Source organism: Fukomys damarensis, unplaced genomic scaffold, assembly GCF_012274545.1.
Source record: "Fukomys damarensis isolate Sample0158 unplaced genomic scaffold, DMR_v1.0_HiC HiC_scaffold_16, whole genome shotgun sequence".
NCBI lineage: Eukaryota > Metazoa > Chordata > Mammalia > Rodentia > Bathyergidae > Fukomys > Fukomys damarensis.
Window position 1 is genome coordinate 77795241 of NW_022900928.1, and position 19388 is coordinate 77814628.

The window sequence follows — 19388 nt, forward strand, 5'->3', positions numbered from 1 at the left end:
CACTATATATAGTTGTGTGGCTACTAAAATTTAATTCATCATGCCAGTGGGTCACAGAACTACAAATTAGCACTGAGTGCCTGCCTCTGATTCAGTGGAGCTACCCTAGAGGTTATGACACAATATTGAAAATCTCTTGCTATGCCTTTGATAGAGTTTTGAAAGCACTGACTAGGAGACCAATCACAACCATAACGCCATATGTAGCAAGATGAAGGAAAATGGGCTCCATCTGTAGACAGTCAAATCCCAAGGCTAACAGGGTTTCAGTATTTAAAGATCTGGTGGGCACCGAAAGGAACGAAACACTTCCTAGTCATGCACTCACCACCACAGTCTCTCCAGTGGCACTGTCTGTGGTTAACACAGCTGGGGTGGCGCTGATCACAGCGGTGGTCAAGGGTGTGTGGATGGTGTTAGGAAGCTGGGCGTACTCTGGATGCTTCTTTCGAATGTGTTGGACCATCTTGGTCTGAAAAGTTAAGGCAAGACCAGGCATACTTACTAAAATTATTTTCAATCTTCCAAAGATTAGAAAGTTTTTTTTAATTTTGTGTCTTAAAAAAATAAAATAAGGACTGGGGATGTTGCTCAGTGGTTAAGTGTCTGCCTGGCACGTGCAAGGCCCTGAGTTAGATCCCCAGAACTACTAAATAAATATATAGATAGATCTGCTGAACAGGGTGTTGCACACCTGTATTCTCAGTTACTTGGGAGGCTGAGGTAGGAGGACTGTGGGAGCCCAGGTGTTCAGAGCTAAAATGGGCAACACAGCAAGACCCAATCTCTTAAATTAATTAACTAAAATTAAATTAAAAATCAGAATAATCCAGACCCTATCCCTACTTTTCCAAAAGCAACAAAATGGTATGTATATCAGAGGAGTAAAGTCTCCCTTGATCCATAGTACCTCCCACCATCTCCCCAGTAATACGTGTAATAAACAGTCACATTCCCCCACAGCAAAAATTATCCCTTTTCAAGAATTACTCTTTCAGTTCCTACCCTTAGCAGGCTAAGGGCAAAGGACAAGAGTCAAGTGCTTGGACTATTAGATGGCTCTCATTCTGAGGAGTCTACCATATTCTCTTCACAGTCTTTGCTGTGGTCTCTACTTGCAGGGGGTGGGATGCATTCTCGTTTAGTCCCCCATCAACTCAGAAGAAGCTGTCCAGCCATTCGGATAAGAAGCCATCTTCCATCCAAACACCCCCTGCATAGATGTTCTGCTGTAGGCTGTGGTTAGGAGCAGGTGCCTTACCTTGCTGCTGTACTGCTTGGAGCAGTGTGGGCAGCAGACAGGTGGGGTGGCAATGGTGCCTGTCAGCTGGGTATGGGTGCTGAGCATGGGGTCTGGCTCCCCAGGGCCTGCAGGACGGAGTTTCCGAATGCTTGGTGGGAGTTCAGCTCCTGGATGGTTCTTCAAAATATGGGCTTTACGCTTGCTGGCACTTTTATAAACCTGTAAGTTCAAATACTGTGCCTTGAAACAGTATATGTACAGTTCCACTTTCTTGCTAGGCAAACTAACAAATTCATTCTAAGGAAATGAGAAAAAGTATTGCTGTAGCCAAAAATAAAAGATATTAACCAATTTATTGAAGGATAATATGGATATAATATAAATTAGAATAAAGTCAGAACATAATACAGATATGCAAAGTATCTCCCTTCACTTTTCTGTTATATCTAGGAGCATAACTGTGTCCTTCCCCTGAGGAAACATATATAGAAAGAGAATTGTGTCTAAGGCCAAGACCAGTTCATCCTTTCATCTATGTGTAAAGCTCTTATATGACACATCATTCACTACTAGGAACCAAAAATCTTCCAAGTGGTAAGTTGAATAGCAACTGGTGGCTTTAAGAGAATTCTATGTTAAAAATATGTTTTTTACTTTTAAACTGACATTGATATACTACATAAGATGGCACTCCTACATGGAAACAACACAGTTATTTTCTCCTTTTTGTAAATGCAGAAAACTAAAGGATAGAATAATATAAGTAGAGTACTCCACCACCATAAAACATTTTAACATCCTACTCAATCTTCTAGAAACTCCAAATCTACCCATACTTTGCAAGTAAAATGATAAATGCTCATTGTAGAGCTTAGGAACTTAAAATGAATTCATATACTAGGCTCTTGGTAATAAGTTTCTCTCTTTTAAAACAAAAAACAAAACAAAACAAAACAAACAAAAAACCAGAAGTTGCACAGAGAAGGAATAATAAGAAAAAGCCGAAAAATTAAGAAGAAAAAAAATTATTTAAATGAGCTGCATTTTTAGCCCCTTCTTGCCTGAATGGAAAACCACTGAGAGGCAGGGAACCATCTGGTCAGAGTAACTGCAGGATCTTGGCCTCATTTACCCACTCGAACACACGGGCTCAACATGGGGCTCTCACAGTTGCATGCCAACATGGGTGTGTTGCTTTTACCTTATCGCAATACTGGCAAAAGTAATCTCGGTTGGGCTTTATGATGGGGAGAGTTAACTCTGGCACCTCTTCTATCTTCATGTCTGGATGCCTCTTTGACAAGTGATTTACCTAAGGGCGGGGAGAGAACAAATGAGAAGAGACCTCATCACAAACAAATGCCTCTGACAGCTAATGTTAGAGGTTGAAACTCTGAAGCAATGCCCCCCAAACAATAAGACATATGCCTGGAGCCAGGAGTTAACAGGATTTCAGCAAATAACTGAAGGTGAGTTGGGTCTCAAGGTAGATCCCATCAACGAATTTGCCTGGAAGAACTATTACTGGAAAAAAAGGAAAATTACGCTAGCAGAATTGCCTGAGTGAATTCTCCTGACATAAACAGTCCTTCATTATTTAGTGCCCCTACCCTGACTGAGAACACTGAATGAGATACAAAGTAAGATTCTGAGTTTTAAATATTGTCCTATGGACTTCCTAGCTCTTGGAAGAAATATACTTTGCAATTTTAACAAGGTCAAAATACATTGAGAGCAGTGAACTGGGTGTCCTGATGTTTCCATTAGCCTGGAACCACACACTCAGCTCTGAGGGAAAGTTTCCATCTATAGCTGTTTCCTAATTGAGAGAAAGAATCATAATGAGAGAGAAGACAAAGACCCCACCAGAAAGTATATTCAGGAATACAAAAGAGAGGAGGGAAGTAAAATAGGACAAGAGCTCAAAGACCGAGAAGAGTAAAGAAAAACAAAATAGTAACGAAAAGTGGCAGAGGGCTGGGGTTGTAGTACAGTGATAGAGAACATGCTTAAGATATGCAAGGGCCTGGATTCAGTCTCTCAAACTACAACAAACAAACAAACAAAACAGTGGAAGGAAATTATTTCTTTCAAGAGATCAAGAGGTGAAAAGTGGTACAAGAGAACAGAGGTAGACTGGAAAGAACACAATTCCAAAGCCATCACCATCGCCCACAAGAAGCTGCCATCTGGCACTGACCAGCATGCCCCGTCGCCGGAAGCCCATCATACACAGGCGGCACTTGAACGTAAAGCTGTCATAGTCTGTGGACGTGATTCGAGGTTTGAAGGTCTTGGAGCGGCTGATGCGGTCGGCTTTCTTGGCCTCTCTCTCAGGGTTATGCATCCTTTGCATGTGTTCTCGTAATTTGTCTTTCCGCTATTTGGAGAGAATTTTTGAAAAGGGGATAGGAATGGGAGTAGAACAATTCAACTGAAGGGATATTTTTTGAAATCAATACAAATTAGCAGTCACCACAAGCCACTGAGAGGCCTCTGAGTCACTGCAGTGCTGAGACAAATAAGGACATGTCCAGAGGGGCTGGAAAGCACTAATTAGCGTCACATAGGGGCCTTCCAATGAGCCTGGGTTTAAATGTGAATGGTACTGAGTTTTGTTTTGTTTTGTTTTTTAGAAAAAAGGCTTTGCATTTAAGTGGACATTATTCAAAGGTACACAGATTAAATTTGGCATAAGACAAATTGTTAATGAGTGACAGGTAATACTGGATTTACAAAGCCATGTGTATTTAATTTCCACACATTACAACAAAAATAATGACATTCTTCAAAATTAAAAATGTACTCAAGTAAGAATCTCAAGTCTCCATCACAGATATAGATGTTTAAGCAATTGTGTTGTCCTCTATAGCTGAAGCATGCAGCCCAGGACACAGGTCCTACTTTATTTTTATTAATTAATTTATTTTTTTTTGGCGAAAGAGTCTCACTATATAGTTCAGACTGCCCTGGAACTAACTATGTAGCACAGGCTGGTCTCAAACTCACAGCAATCCTCCTGCCTCAGCCTCCGGAGTGCTGGAATTACAGGCATGTGTGGCAGCATTATTATTTTTTTTAATGGGTTTTTTCCTATATTGCCTAGGCTGGTCCAGAAGTCCTAGGCGGAAGTGCTCCTCCTGCCTTGGCCACCTGAACAGTTGGGACTGCAAGCATGTGCCACTATGCCCAGCTCAATTCCTTGTTTGATAATACAATAATCCACGCTGATGTGAATCCATGGAGGGAACACTCGGCAGAATCCATCCTGAATAAAAACAAATTCAAAAGGTGTTTAACTCAGTGGTACTGTGCTTGCCTGGCATGTGTGAAGTCCTGGGTTCGGTTCTCAAGCCCACCACTAAAAATAAAATAAATTTTAAATGTCATCTCCCTTATCCAGTGGTGCTCACTGCTCTTAGAAATATCATTAACTTTGTACAGATTTTTAATCTTTCTACAAGACTAGTTCTTCCGCCTTTCGGTACAGAGGCTTCAAGTACTTCATTTTTTAGTACACTTATTTAACAAATATTCCTAGAGTACCTACCAAATGCTAAGAACCATGGCAGGTGCAGAGTCATGAGAGGCACCTCACACTGGAACTCTGCCCAGCCTGGTTCCTATTTGATAATACAATAATCCATGCTGATGTGAATCCATGGAGGGAATACTCAGCACAGCAAGCTGTCTTGAGTTACCTCTCTGGCCCCATCTGACCACTGACCCCTTCCCATGCCCCATCCACTCTGCCTCTCATTACTCCTCCAGAATAAGGCATCCCTTTAGTCTCTGCCACTCCCTCTGCTTGGGATGTCTTTATCCTTCCACTGTTCCTCATCTTCTCCCTCTCTCCAGCTGGCAAACTCTTCCCTGGCCTTCAATAAATTCAAGCGTGCAGCCTTGGGATGGGGATAGTTCAGCAGTAGAGTACTTGCCTAGCACACACAAGGCCCTGGGATCAACCCCCAGCAATAAAAGAAAAGTGTCATCTTCACTATGAAGTTACTCCTATATACAAAATCAAAGTTAACTGCCCTCTTAGCAAACCATCCTTTCCTCTATTATATAAATAATATATTTGATGTCTCATTTTCCAATTAAAGTGTGAGTTCCCTTAAGCTAGAAGGTTTTGCCTTGTCTTTTATATATACCATAGAGCTTAGCAGAACAGACATTTGCAATTCTAAATGTTACCATATAATGGAGTCACCAGCAAAAGGTCCCATGGAAATTCACAGGAAAAGCACTTAAGCCTAAGACCAAGACATGCCCCAGGTAAAATGACATTAGACAGGTGAAATGACACAAGAGTGTAGAAGTTCATTTCAAATGAGCGATGGGGAGGAATGAGATCAAATGAAGGGCCTAAGGAGAGACAGTACACCGCAGTGAAGTGATCCAAGTGATTCTGTATAGACAGAGTGGCAAAGTGGTAGTGAGAACTGTAGAGGTAATCAGGAGCGAAGTTACCTCCTGCAGTGGTGGCCAACCAATGGCACATGTGCGGCAGTGGGCTGTTTGTAACATTGAAAGTTCTAAAATGTTTGCCACCACTGTCCTATAGTGTCTTCTATGTGATAAGAACTTGGGCCTATATGTGAGGAGAGCTACAAAAATGTTTTTTAGAAGGGCCATGATATAAGATTGTTCTCTAGAAAAATCATTCTGGCTATACCTGAGAAATATGCACTGATGGTACATCTACTCAGCTAGGTCAAACTATATTTAAACAGAAGCCCCTTCCCAGGGAGGCTCCAAAAGGAACAAAGAAGGCACCACGCTGAGCAGCTCCAGTGTCCCTGTCGCTGTGTCATCAGGTATGGAGGATCCAGTGGCTTAGTCACTAGCCTCCTCCCCAACTGCTAGCCCTGCTGGCCAACTCCAGGCCCCCTACTAAGTGCAGCTCCATGGACGTACATGGACTTGAGGGTACCTGGGCGCAAAGGTCCCTAATAAGCTTATGTTTGTCGACCTGAACCGGTGTCCCAGAGAGTGCTCTGTGACTTCTTTGATCCCCCAAGTTTTCCTTTCGGACTCTCACTTCTCCATGCCCTTCTATCCTTATGTTTTTAGTTTGATAAGAAAATCCCTCATTCTATAATATTCACAGAAGTTTTGCTTCTCTGACTGAGCTGTGTCTAATGTGTTAGGTGAAAATAAGGGGAAAATGGAAACAAAGTTTGTTGTCATTTTGGCTTTTTTTTTTTTTTGGTGCCGGGGATCGAACTCAGGTCCTTGTGCTTGCGAGGCAGGTGCCGGAACCACTGAGCCAAATCCCCAGCCCTCATTTTGGCTTTTTTTTTTTTGGGGCCGGGGATCGAACTCAGGTCCTTGTGCTTGCGAGGCAGGTGCCGGAACCACTGAGCCTAATCCCCAGCCCTCATTTTGGCTTTTTTTTTTTTGGGGCCGGGGATCGAACTCAGGTCCTTGTGCTTGCGAGGCAGGTGCCGGAACCACTGAGCCAAATCCCCAGCCCTCATTTTGGCTTTTTTAAAAAAAAATTCCTAGGTGATAAAATTGTATATGGCATAAAATAATAAAAAAAATTTTGAATGGATAGGCTGGCTGGCAGTTCAAACAGAGAACATCATGAGAGGAATCTTTTTATATATAAATCTGTATATGGGGCTTCAGATTATAGGTCAAATATTGGCTACAGCCCATGTTTGGCATGTACAAATCCCTGGGTTTAATCCCACCCCAAATAAAGAACAGACCCATTAACATTTACCCACCCCAGAGTTCTCTATACAGTTCTAAATCATGCTGCTATGTGTTAAAAGCCATTGCAATCCTATTCTACAATACACATGCCACAAACTAAAGCTTTGAAAGTTACTTTCTATTTTTCTTCAGTGTCTATGTTCTACACAAGTTTTCCTCTTAGAAGAATCTACTTCTGATTCTTTTTAAGTTTCTATGACAGTGTGACCTACAATCTTACTCAGCAGTGTCCCTCAATGATATTTTAATAGAATCACATAATTTCCCAATTGTGTAAATATGATTATTCTCACTTTTTTTTTTTTTTTTGAGACAGGGTCTCACTACGTAGTTCAGGCTGGCCTTGATCTCACTGTGTAGCCTAGGCTGTCTTCAAACTCACAGCAATCCTCCTGCCTCAGCCTCCCAATTAATCCCTTTAATTGGGATTAAAGGCGTGTGCCACCACACCTGGCCTCTCACATCTATTTATGCAATTATTATCTGCAAGTCTCTTGCAGCCTTTTCTTTGGCTTCTTTTAAATTCCAGGCAGGTTACTGACACATGCTATTTTTTATTTTAATCCTGACATTACTAACAATCTGCGAAGTGGTCTAAGCCCTCTCAGTGCTCCTCACACTTCTCACCTCTGTTAGGTGACAGGCTTGCTGCCAGTGGGACTCAATTAAGGCCCTTAGACTGAAGAAGTGCTCATGAAACTTGTTCAACTTGAAAGGTAAGGAAATGTATTGGTCTCTCAGGAATTCCTCAGTTAAATTAGTTTCACCAGTCATCATATATGTGGATTCTTTCAGGACATGCATTATTGGTCTATTTGGGGATCTGAATTATTTTGAGAAATTAAGTTTTTTCCCTTAATTTTATAACTAAGCCAAATATAAGAGCCAAAGTGTATACCAATTCCAGCTCTTCCTAAGCGGTGATAAGATGACAAAATGAACAGGCATGTTCACAGCAGGACAGAATTCTGATGGCTTGGAGAACTATGCCTCAGGCTGTGTGCTGGCTTCATACCTTAAACTGCTTCCCGCAGGTAGAACACAGGAAATCTTTTCTATCAGAATGCCGGAGCATGTGGAGCCGCAGTTTGTCAGGGCGACAGAAGGCCTTGTCACACTCTGTGCACTGGTAGATCTTCTCTGAGTGGAAGCTGCGCACGTGCTTTTTTACCTGACAGTAAAGACCAAGGGAAAACTCAGGCACTTGGGGCACCATAGGAAATTATCAAAGAAAGGCGGCTGTCAACACTAGGGGGAGCCATTACCCTGGATTTTCAAAAACCTGGGCAAACCATCCAATCAAGTGTGATAATTGGCCTCAATAACAAACTACTATCCCTGTCACAAAGAAGCAACACAAGAAGCCAGAAAGCTTTACAAATCTTAACCTCCCAGGTGACATGAGAGTGAAAGAATATCTTCTTGGTCAAAGCCCAGATCATTTGGTAACCATTTATCTTTTTCTTAACAAAGGTATCATTTTAGGGGCCAGGGATGTAGCTCAGCAGTGCTCTGCCTGCCTGGCAAGCACAAGGTTCTGAGTTCGATCCGATTTCGGTACCCGAAAAAAACAAACAAATAAATAAAGGTATCTTTTAATCTAAGATTTATCTTTTAAAAAAGGATTCCAATGAATCTTGCTAAATATTATCCATGGGAAGACAAAAATATTTTTTCCTCGTTTTTTTTTTTTTTCTGCCTTCAATATGTATAGAAGTAATCCGGCCCCATGTAATAAATGATGATTTTAGGGGCCAACCCACTTTCCAGTCCCCCTTCTGTCTCTCTTAGACCGAAGCTTTCTCTCAATAAATTTTTCCTCTTAAAACCAATAACAGTAATAACTGATGCTTTTGCATCTTCCAATAAAATCGGATTGGAGGAAGCCTGAGTATATAGTCCAAACAGCAGAAAACTTGCCCAACATGAAGGAGGTCCTGAATTTGATCCCCAGCACCAAAACAAAAACAAAAGAAAAGAAAACAAAAAGCAGGCTCTGAAGACTCAAAGACATGAATCAAACAATATATAAAACATTACCCAATTATCATTATGAGACAATACTGATGTCACTTCTCCTTAACTGGGACTATTACTTTTAGAGAACCTTAATAAAAGAATATAGTTTCATCCTGAGTTCAATTCCTAGCCACTCCCCCACCAAAGAAAAAGAATATTGCTCTGAACTCTTTTAGCCATGAAAATCTGGTGAGAAAGAACTGTGGATGGAAGCTAAACAGTGAGTAATATAAATTATTCCTTTAAGATATGTTGCTTAAAAAAAAAGACACTTTGCTTTATTATTTTTGGATTTTCTTTGACCATTAAATTCTGCCTTAGCAGTCTTTCTTTTTTTGTGGTACCGGGGATCGAACTCAGGTGCTTGCCCTTGCGAGTCAGGCCACCGAACCGCTGAGCTAAATCCCCAGCCCAGCAGTCTTTCTAATTGTCTTTGTGAAGTGAGAAAATTTACAGGATTAGCAACACTGGAAAAATTATTATTAAATCATACTTCCTTTTCCTTTGATAATTGTATTTTTATAAGACATTTAATTATTCACTGATTAGTGTATAAAATTATTAACACTTAAAGTCCAAATGAAATCATGAATATTTTGGAATTTAACTTCACCCGTTTTGCTCCAACTGACAGCATATGATAGGGGAGGCAGTCAGTGCTCAATACAGAGTGTATTATATATCAACATTTCCTTCAAAATGCATGGCCTTAGCAAAGCCAGATAGAAAACCACAGAGAGGCCGGGAATTTAGCTCAGTGGTTCCACTGTTTGCCTTGCAAACACAAGGACCCGAGTTTGATCCCCAGCACAGAAAGAAAAGAAAAGAAAACCACAGAGATAGGGAGATGTTTTCAGCCCAGGAAATGGGAGTATGTGTTTTATAGACTTTAAATTTTACAAGTAATGGATAATGAAAAGGATTTTGACAGACTTAAAAATTATAATCAGATGTGGGTATATATCACCTGTAATATAACTTCAATGTTTAAATATCAATATCTGATCTGGACAATTAAGGGGCACAATACTCCTGACTTTCAAAAGTAATGTAATTGAGAAAAAAAATACTGTTTTTAGATTATAGAGTTGTTTCAAAGAAGAGTTGAAAAATGTAGGTTCTATGCAGTTTTAACTTTCCAAAATTCTAAGTTTCTTTTACCAAAAGAAGGAAACAGGAGTCTCAGTAGCAGACACTCACCTGAATAAAATCTGGGAATCGTTTCTTACAAGTTGGGCAGGTGAAATAGCCATCATTGATATGAATGGCCACATGATCTTTCAACAAATCAAGGCGGTCAAAGGATTCTGGGCAAAAAATGCAAGAGTAAGTCTTCTGGTCCGAATGGAGCTTCATGTGGCTCTCCAAGGAGGCGCTGCTGATGAAGCCCTTGTTACAGAGATCACAGGTCAACGGGCAGTTCCCCTCCCGCCCATGGAAGCGCAAGTGTTGGTCCAGTTTGTCCTTTTCCCGGAAGGCCTTCCCACACTGCAAACATTTAAAAGGCCGGAAGGACTTCCGAATAAACAGATGCTGAAGAGCTGCATTCTGAAAGACATACACAAAACAGTTCTGTAGTGAGGACACTGACAGAGCAAGAGGCTCTCACTTCCATGGGGAAAGAGGGTAGAACCTGCAATCAGACTCCCCAGAGAAGTTACACTCTAGGACACACACAGGGAAAGAAGACTCTTCTGGTGAAAAGGCTAAAAATGAAGTGATCCCGAAGTTTATCTTGAAAAAACAAATTATGTGTATTTCATTTTATATCTATGTATGTGTGTTTTCTTTTGAAAGAATTTAAGATTCAAAAAAGTGTTCTCAATAGAAGACTGGGATTAAAAAAAAACAAATCCCAGAGTGAAGTAATATAAAAATTAGTTCTGGAAGAAAATATGGTAAGTCACACGTGTATGAATGAAGTTGGCACACATCAGCCAAATATTACTCCCTGAAATCTTTTATTAAAGTAAAAAAGAATTTGAAGCTTCATTAAAACATTTAGCAAAACAAGGACAATAAAAAGAAATGAAATATAGTAAGTCTTTTCCAGGAGTAGGGTTGGAGAAGAAAAGGGAGATGGGGTTTCTTTGAGGGGTAATGAAAATGTTCTGGAATTATAATATATTTCTATTATACACATATACATATATACATATTAATGTATTTATAATGATAACAGCAACACAATTTTAGGAGAATTATAAAAACCATTTTTAAAAAGCTGGGGAGGGCTGGGGATTTAGTTCAGTGGTGCTGCCACCTGCCTCAGAAGCACAAGGTCCTGAGTTCCATCCCCAGTACAAAAAAAAAAAAATCATATATATATATGCTGCCCCCCTGAAAAAACCCTGAATTTTTCACTGTTTGAATTACAGATCTCAATTTAAGAACTGAAAAGGAAATGAAGAATTCAGATGCATGTGAACATGTTTGTTCATGGGACATGACACATGAGTACATATTATAAACAAAATATATGCACTGCAACACTCTCTACTTAAGAAATCCAGAGGGCAAGTTCCCAAGGCAGCCAGTTAGATGGTTAGATGGTTAGAACGCTATGCTGACAAAGTTAAGCTTATTGCTGTTTCCTGTCTAGACAACTCAATCTAACTTTTTTTTTTCAGTTACAGATTGCACTTCTAATGATGATTAGCTCTCTTGTAAATTCATGCGAGTGCTACAGGGAATCCAAGTGAGAGAAGGTGGATACTCAATGCTAATCCATCATGACTACTGGAAAAAGAAACTATGCTCCACTGAGAGCAGATTTATAGAATCATCTTTCACACAGCAAATACAGAAATCAATATTGTTATGCTATAATGAAGATGCACTCATAATTTTCTCAAAACAACAAAGGAAGGCTCTAGCTAGCTGAGGGGGGAAAAACCCACCAAAATATGTGCCTTAGAATGGGTATGCCTATGTAACTAGAAAATCATTATAACTGAAGGATTAATGGGGATTTTTTTTTTTTTTTTTGGTTTTTTGAGACAGGGTCTCACTATGTAGTTGAGACTGACCTGGAACTCACTATGTAGGCCAGGCTGGTCTCGAACTCACAGCGATCCTCCTGGCTCAGCCTCCGGAGTGCTGGGATTACAGGTGTGCGCCACCACACCCAGCTCTTATTGGGGATGTTAAGGCATTATATTTACAATGAAGAAAGTCCAGTGAACAACTCTTTAACTCTTAATCACTTAGCAGCAACTCAAATTTAATGTGAAATAATCACTTTGGGTGGAAAAGAAAATAGTTATTTTTTATTTACTGCAAGTTCCATACATAATTCATTTGATATAACAGGAAACTGTTTTCTCAGGCAACAGGGCTAGGAGATATATTTTATGATGCCACTTATTTGCTTATCCTGAGTAGGGAAAGAGCAATTCTGATATCCTCCTAAATTGACCAGGGGTCATCTGGGGAAGTGGATATATTTTATTCTCTTTTGTAGCTAGAGCCCATAAAATTGCTTAAAGTGTCTACTAAAAGTTTGAAAATTAATAAAATCAGCCACAGAGCTTAATTTCACCTCCTCACAATGCTTAGTGGTTACCTAATCTTTTCACTCTAAGTGCACACATACTTATTTGACGAAAGAGCTCTTACTATTCTCTTTTCAAACTATATGGAAAGGCACCTGATAAACAGATGTTATTCTGAGGTTTAGAGATCACTTGGGATTTAGAGCCTGCCTGCCATGTCAGGGTCACTTCCTTTCTCCAACTCAGTCGTGTTGTAAAGCACAGACACAATACACAACAGTTGATGATGGCCCCACTGAGGATTCCATTTCTCCTTGGGTGCCAAATCCAGACTTCAGCTTTGCTTTGGTTCATTACGCAAATCAGTCTCCTGTCATTTCTGATTAGCATTAGTACTCTCAGGCACTTGATTTAAACCGAGCAGCCACCTGGCTTCCCTTCCTTAGTTCCATTGACAAGTTATATCTCTTTAATTTCCATGGAGCCCTGAACATTGGCTAAGTGCTCAAGGACTAGCCTGCATTTCTCTGAGCTAATGATAGTCCTCATAGTACAAGGTAGTAAATGTGTTGGATCTGTTGCCACCCCTTGACCCAGCTGCAGACCAGTTCTGCTCTAAGGTAGCTCCTATGGTGGAGTTGCATGGAGTCCACTCACTTAGGGGAGTCATAGCAAACAGAGTACATGACAGAGTCTTCTGATCTCTGAGCTTGAGGCAGTCAGCCACATACTACATGGTACATCAGTTGCTCTAAGTGTGACAAAGTGGTCGGACTTCTGGATTCAGCGACTCCCACTGCAATGATTCGCTGTTTCTGAAATGTTTCTAAAGCCTGAAGGTACTCACATAAATGACCAATTTTCATACTATTTTGATCCTGAGATTAAAAGGATATAAAAAAACCGTGCTTGTTGGTTTTTGCTTGTTTATTTTTAAAAAGCAACCTTTCTTTGTCCTATTACCTGCCCAGCTTTCAAAGTCTTAGGTAGTTTATCCCTGGCTAACACATCTCATTCTCCACTGCCCTTTACCTGCTACCCACAGTAGGGGTAAACTAGTGTTTGCACTGTTCCATCACACCAAGTAGATTCCTGTGAGCTGAAGGCCTCTGACTCTTTGTCGACATTCTGCTGGAATGGTCCACCCTTGAGACTGTCTTTCTTTCAAGGACCAATCTAAATCTCCTTTCATCCATGAATTACTCCCTGGCTCCTCCATCTTTCTAGTCTTTTTTTTTTTTTCTTCCCCAGTACTGGGGATCGAACTCAGGACCTCATGCTTTCAAGGCAGGCATGATGCTGCTGAGCTAAATTCCCAGCCCCTTCTCCACCTTTCTTTGGTCTTTCACTTTTCCAACTTCCTAGGGCAGTGATGGCAAACCTATGGTATGTGTGCCACAGCAGGCGTGCAGAGGCCTGTCTCTCTGTTGACTTGCAAGCCAAGTTGCACCAAGAGCTGAGCATGGGTAACAGTTGTTTTTTTCTAAACTAAAACCACTGTATTCAGATTTAATTTCAGTGTTGGCACTTTATGATAAGTACGTTTTGGGTTGAAGTACGGGCACTCAGTCTCTAAAAACTTCACCATCACTGTCCTAGAGCAATTTATCACATAACTGTACATAACCTTACATTAGTATTGTATCTGTATTCAAACTGTAAGTTCCTGGGGATGGAGCCCAGTGGAAAGTTCTCTTGGGTACCTAGACAGTGCTTAAGATATAGTTAGAACTCAATACCTTTCCACAGGTCATTCAAATTCTTTTATAGCGGAAAGGGACCTTGGAGATCACTTAGTTCTACCCTTCTTTTTGTATAGAGGAATCTTGGACCCACAATTTACTCATGATTTATTTGCAAATAAACTACCGGAATTAATTTGCATTTACTATAGCAACCAAATTGTGGTTTCCACCAGGACTTAGTAAATACAGGTTGCAAGAATAGCAGGTCAGACAAACACTTTAGTAACATTCTGTTATGTGAAACACAGGAAACAAACCTACCTGCAGCTCCAACTGAGCAGGCAGCATTAGAGGAGAGAAAAATAGTTACATTACCAATTGGATTGGAAGACTTCCTTTCAGTTGGTCATTACCAATCTGGATTAGAAAAAAAAATGAAAAAATACATAGCCCTACATTTTAGAATGACTGAGAGGAAAAAACAAGACAGCTAAGATGGACCTCTGAAAGCCACATACATGTGGTTTTTGCCTCTGACAAAACACAACATGTACAGAAACCAGTACCCCGATTCCTTCAAGTGTACAAGTGCACTTACAGCTGGACTATGCCCATACATCCACAGCTTCACTATGTGCGCAAGCTTTAGTTTTTTTTTCCATTAAAAAAAAGTTTAAATCTAGAAAGCATTTCTCTGGACCTAGTAAAATATCAGAATGGCCAAAGTGGAAAAGATGATAACTACGCAAGAGAAAAAAAGGACAGATTGGGGAATAAAGTAGAATGATAGATGGAAAGATATTAATTCATAGATTTTTGCACGTCTAGCCTATTGTGTACATGTCCTTTCAAAATAATATAGATTGAGACAAAAGTTGCAAGTGTTTTAATTACAGAACCCTCATAAAAGCTGTTTGGACTCAAGAGTTCTAGAGCCCTTCAGAGCTGTCATGTGGCTATGAATGTCTCAATGTATATTCACCCTAAGGCACGGACTACACTATTTTGCAAGGTCCCTTCTGGCCTACAGGCAAATAAGAAGACCAAACTCATTCTAAAGCCAAGATCTCTCACCCAGAGCAAGCAAGACCCCTTTGCAGGGTCCTTAGACCTATCACCCATCCCCCTCCCTGATACTAATTTATCATCTTTACATATTTTAAAAAAGACCACAAGAAACATTAAGCTAAAGTAATCACCCTTCTAGAAACTGTAAATCCTTGGAAGTTATTAAACTCTCCCATCTACAGGTAAGTCTTTTCACGCCCAGCTGCCACAAACTCGGGTTTTATGTCATTGCTATTTGTTAGCATGTGCACTGCACAAAACCCTATCGCTGCGCAGGTACATCCCCTGTAGTCCTTAACTTGGCCTCAGTGCTATCTGTCAAATAATACAAGAACACGCATTGAAATGGAAGCCCTTCAGCTTCATGTTTTAAAGCCAAGACACAGGTCACACATGTGAGATCTTGACTAGCTCCCCAACTTACAGCTTTACTTCAAGGTCTCCCCGGGTGTGTGGACTACACCTGCCAACCAACTGGGGCACAGGTACCTTCATACTGATGGGTACTGACACTTGCCAGTTTCCCCTTGGACACTGTACATAACCAAATTTAGCTACCCACAATTAACTTGAGAGCTATAATTTGGCCCAGATAAGCCTGGCTTAAAATATAAATAATTACAGCTGGAGATGTAGCTTAGTGGCAAAGTGCCTCCTAAGTGTACACTAGGCCTTGGGTCAATCCGTGGCATAAATAAATAAATGCTATTATAATTAAGGATACTGATTTCTCCATTTCCAATCTGGGAGCTCAGGGATGTAGAGAGCTATCCTATTTTTTTTCCCCCAGCACTAGAGATCGAACTCAGGACCTTGCGCCCTGGGCCGAGCTATCCTAGTTTAATGATAATCATCCAGGAGCTGCCAAAATCCAGGCTTCTGATGTTATTACTACATTGATCCAGCCTAAGACCAGCTGTGCTAGCAGGCCACAAGACATAGAAACATCGAGAAATTGTTGTTTCTTGCAAAGGGATTGAGTACGGATAGGACAGATGCAAGATTTCCAAGATGACGGTGAACAGCCTGGAACATAAAGTGCCGCAATAGCTGGTAAAAGGCAGGAAGTTGATCAGCTGGGGATGGGGGCACACTTTCCCACTTACTCGGATGCGTTTGGCCCTGCGCATGTCGTCAGCGGTCAAGGTGCTCTGGGTGGGCACCACGCTTTCTTCATGCTGTGGCTGCAGATGCAGGGTGTGAGTTTCTGCTTCATGCTCCAGGGAAGCCTGGGTCTCCTGTGGGAGTGGAGGGATTGGGATGGTGGTCTGCTCTGGTTGGTCCAGCCCATTCAGAGGAGCCGGCTCAGCCTCATCAAACTGCTCCTTCGTTGGAAAATGCAGCAAGTCCTGAAATTTGTAATAACCAGGAGTTATTTCCCTACCTAAATATCAATGTTGCGATGACTTTTGGCTCAGATTTAGAGTTGTTACTTTCTGAAAGAAAAAGATTCTAAAAGAGATGGGATCTCATGATATTGGCCAGGCTGATCCTGAACTCCTTAACTCAGGCAATTCTCCCACCTCAAATTCCAGAATAGCTGGGACTATACAGCTGTGCCCCAGTAAGCAGCTATTGCTTATTTTTAAGTGGCTAGATCCATATGCTCAGGGGAAAAAAATTCTCCCTCTGGAATAGTTAACTAGGTAAATAGACACAGAATGCAAAACACGTGAGATGTTCCAGATCACAAGGAGAGGACTATGTACCACACTTCTGGAATATTAGTGAATTTAGTGGTTTAAAGTAATTCAACAAAATCCCTAATATCTCTGGTCAATTTCAAATCTTTAGGGCAGCAGAGATGAGTTTTTGTTGTAAGTAACATTCGGAAATGCATTCTTTTGGCCTTTCTCCAATCACACTTAGAGTAACAGACAGCCAAGCTGTGAGGTGACAAGATCCCACACACGTATTCATTTGTACTTAGTCTAATACAGACTCTGGGAAGTTCTTGGAACAAGCATCTAGAAGGAACTCTTTCCCATTCCCCCAGTACCTGTGTCCCGTCATCACTCTTTTCCCCATTTTCACTGGTTATTTCCAAGCGGATAAACTTTGGAGGGCGCCCTGGCCGTCGACCTGGGCCAAATCGCCTCTTGCCTCGGCCCCTTCCTCTGCCTCTAGTTCTGGGGACAAGAGATTGTGTGGGAACAGTCAGAATCACATCACATGCTGTCACAATGCTTTCCTAACTGGCCCTTATTAACTGCAGGTTTTGGATTTCTTTCATTTTATTACTTTCCCTGATTCTTTTCTGTAATGGAAACAACTACTTACTGAGTTTCTCATGTTTGCCCTCTCTACAGCTCAGAGATACGCCTCAAAGTTATTCTGAAATTTTAAAAAGAGCTATAAAAATACAAAGCACAGATAATATTTTTCTTCTGAAAGGAAGTGAGGAATGAAGGCAGGACAGAACATGCTAAGCCTACAGGATGTTTGTGAAGGTGTCACCTCAGACAAGCTTCCCTTCTTTATTTTCCCCTGAGCTCATATTCCTTCCAAGAAATGTGGCTGAATTCAAAGAACTTTCTTCTTTTACTACAACCTTCTAGGTCAGAAAAAATTTCTAACTCAGTTGTTTCATTTAATATGACTACTAAACAAATAAATCTCATCCCCTTTAATGAATTTCTAAAATACAAAATTTTCTTATTAAAAGACTTCAAGGGCCAGAGATTTAGCGCAGTGGTTCCACCACCTGCCTCGAAAGTGCAAGGTCCTGAGTTCGAGCTCCAGTACCAAAAAAAAAGTCTTGAGAGTCAGGATGTAATTCAGCGGTGCCACACCTGCCTGACAAGTGCAAGGTCCTGAGTTCAATCCCCAGTAATGAAAAAAAAGGGACAGATTTTGAAGCTGGGTATGGCAGATTACACTTATAATCCCAGCTTCTGGGAAGGTAAAGGAGGAGAAGTGTATGTTCAAAGCCAGCTGAGGCCACTTAGTGAGACCTGGCCCCAAAGTAAAATTTTTAAAGAGAGAGGGACATCGTGAAGGTGTGAAGTGTATAATATTAGCCATATCATGTTTTACTTTTCCATGCATCTTTTTAACAAATATATTATTTCAGGAGCTATTTTTGTGTGTTTCTGAGATGGGGCTGGCTATGTAACCCCAGCTGGTCTTAAACTCCTAAGCTCAAGGGATCCTCCTGTTTCAGCCTCCTAAGTAGCCAAATTACAAGTAAACACTACTGCACCTGACTTCTGGGAACTTTTAAAATATTCCTTTCTTTAATATTCTTTACAATGGAAAATTCTGGACATAGGCAAAAAAAGAGGACAGTACTAATGAGGATAAGGTACCCATAATCCCTAACAATTAGCCCACAGTTATATATGGTATATATTTCATCTGTCCCCCTACCACTTCCCCATACATATCGATCTGGGACAGCCTTTTATCTGCAAACATCTCAGTATGTATCTCTAAATCATAAAGACTATTTATATGTTACAATACTATGGACACACCTAGAAATACCCCTGATCAATCCTCAGTATTATTATACTATGTAGTCAAAATTCAAATTTGCCTAATTGTTTCAAATTTCTTTTAACAGGTGGCTTAAAAACATGTTAATCTACTATGTGTCATATACGGTGCTAGGCACTAAAGATATAAAACGTAGTAGAGGCAGGAGACATACAAACCCAAAGTCATAGAAAAATATTTTAGGGATGCTCAGGAGTGACTTAAGTCTCATTGTGACACTTAATCTAGTGGTTGCATCATAAACCTGTGTGCTATATAAACCCTGTGACCCCCTGACTCTGCATGCTGCCCACTCTGATACCATTTCCTTCTCTCCATTCATGCCCTTTAGTACCCTGACCCAACATCCCTCAACCTAAGCAGCATCTCCCCTCCAGTGCTTCCTTCTTCCTCAGCATGTACTCCAGGGTCATTCACTAATCACTCCCATGCATTTGCTCTCAACTCCCACCCCGGCTGCTGCTTCTTTATCTCACTGTGTTGAATACACTTGGCAGAACCACAGCCCTGCGTAATCCAATTCCCTGCCTGCTCCTACCATTTCCCTTACCTTGCTCACTTTCATTTCATGATCAAAAAACTTAAGTAGGCACTTATGCAGGCAACTTTCATGATTTCCTACATGTTAGCTTTTTTTTTTTTTTTTTTTTTTTT

General features: G+C 40.8%; 1 protein-coding gene across 4 annotated transcripts in view; it reads right to left on the bottom strand.

Moving 5' to 3' along the window:
• Prdm10 (PR/SET domain 10) overlaps positions 1 to 19388 on the bottom strand; it is a 93644-nt gene that overhangs the window by 9585 nt on the left and 64671 nt on the right. For 3 of the 4 annotated variants that reach the window (XM_010640101.2, XM_010640102.3, XM_010640103.3), the window contains exons 10-18: positions 17236 to 17365; positions 16343 to 16585; positions 14490 to 14501; positions 10190 to 10537; positions 7986 to 8141; positions 3444 to 3623; positions 2445 to 2555; positions 1262 to 1462; positions 329 to 472 (exon numbers count right to left, since the gene is read on the bottom strand). In XM_010640101.2, the coding sequence (XP_010638403.1) occupies positions 329 to 472; positions 1262 to 1462; positions 2445 to 2555; positions 3444 to 3623; positions 7986 to 8141; positions 10190 to 10537; positions 14490 to 14501; positions 16343 to 16585; positions 17236 to 17365 (1525 nt within the window). The remainder of the gene's footprint in view (positions 1 to 328; positions 473 to 1261; positions 1463 to 2444; positions 2556 to 3443; positions 3624 to 7985; positions 8142 to 10189; positions 10538 to 14489; positions 14502 to 16342; positions 16586 to 17235; positions 17366 to 19388) is intronic. The other variant, XM_033764430.1, reaches the window with a different exon arrangement.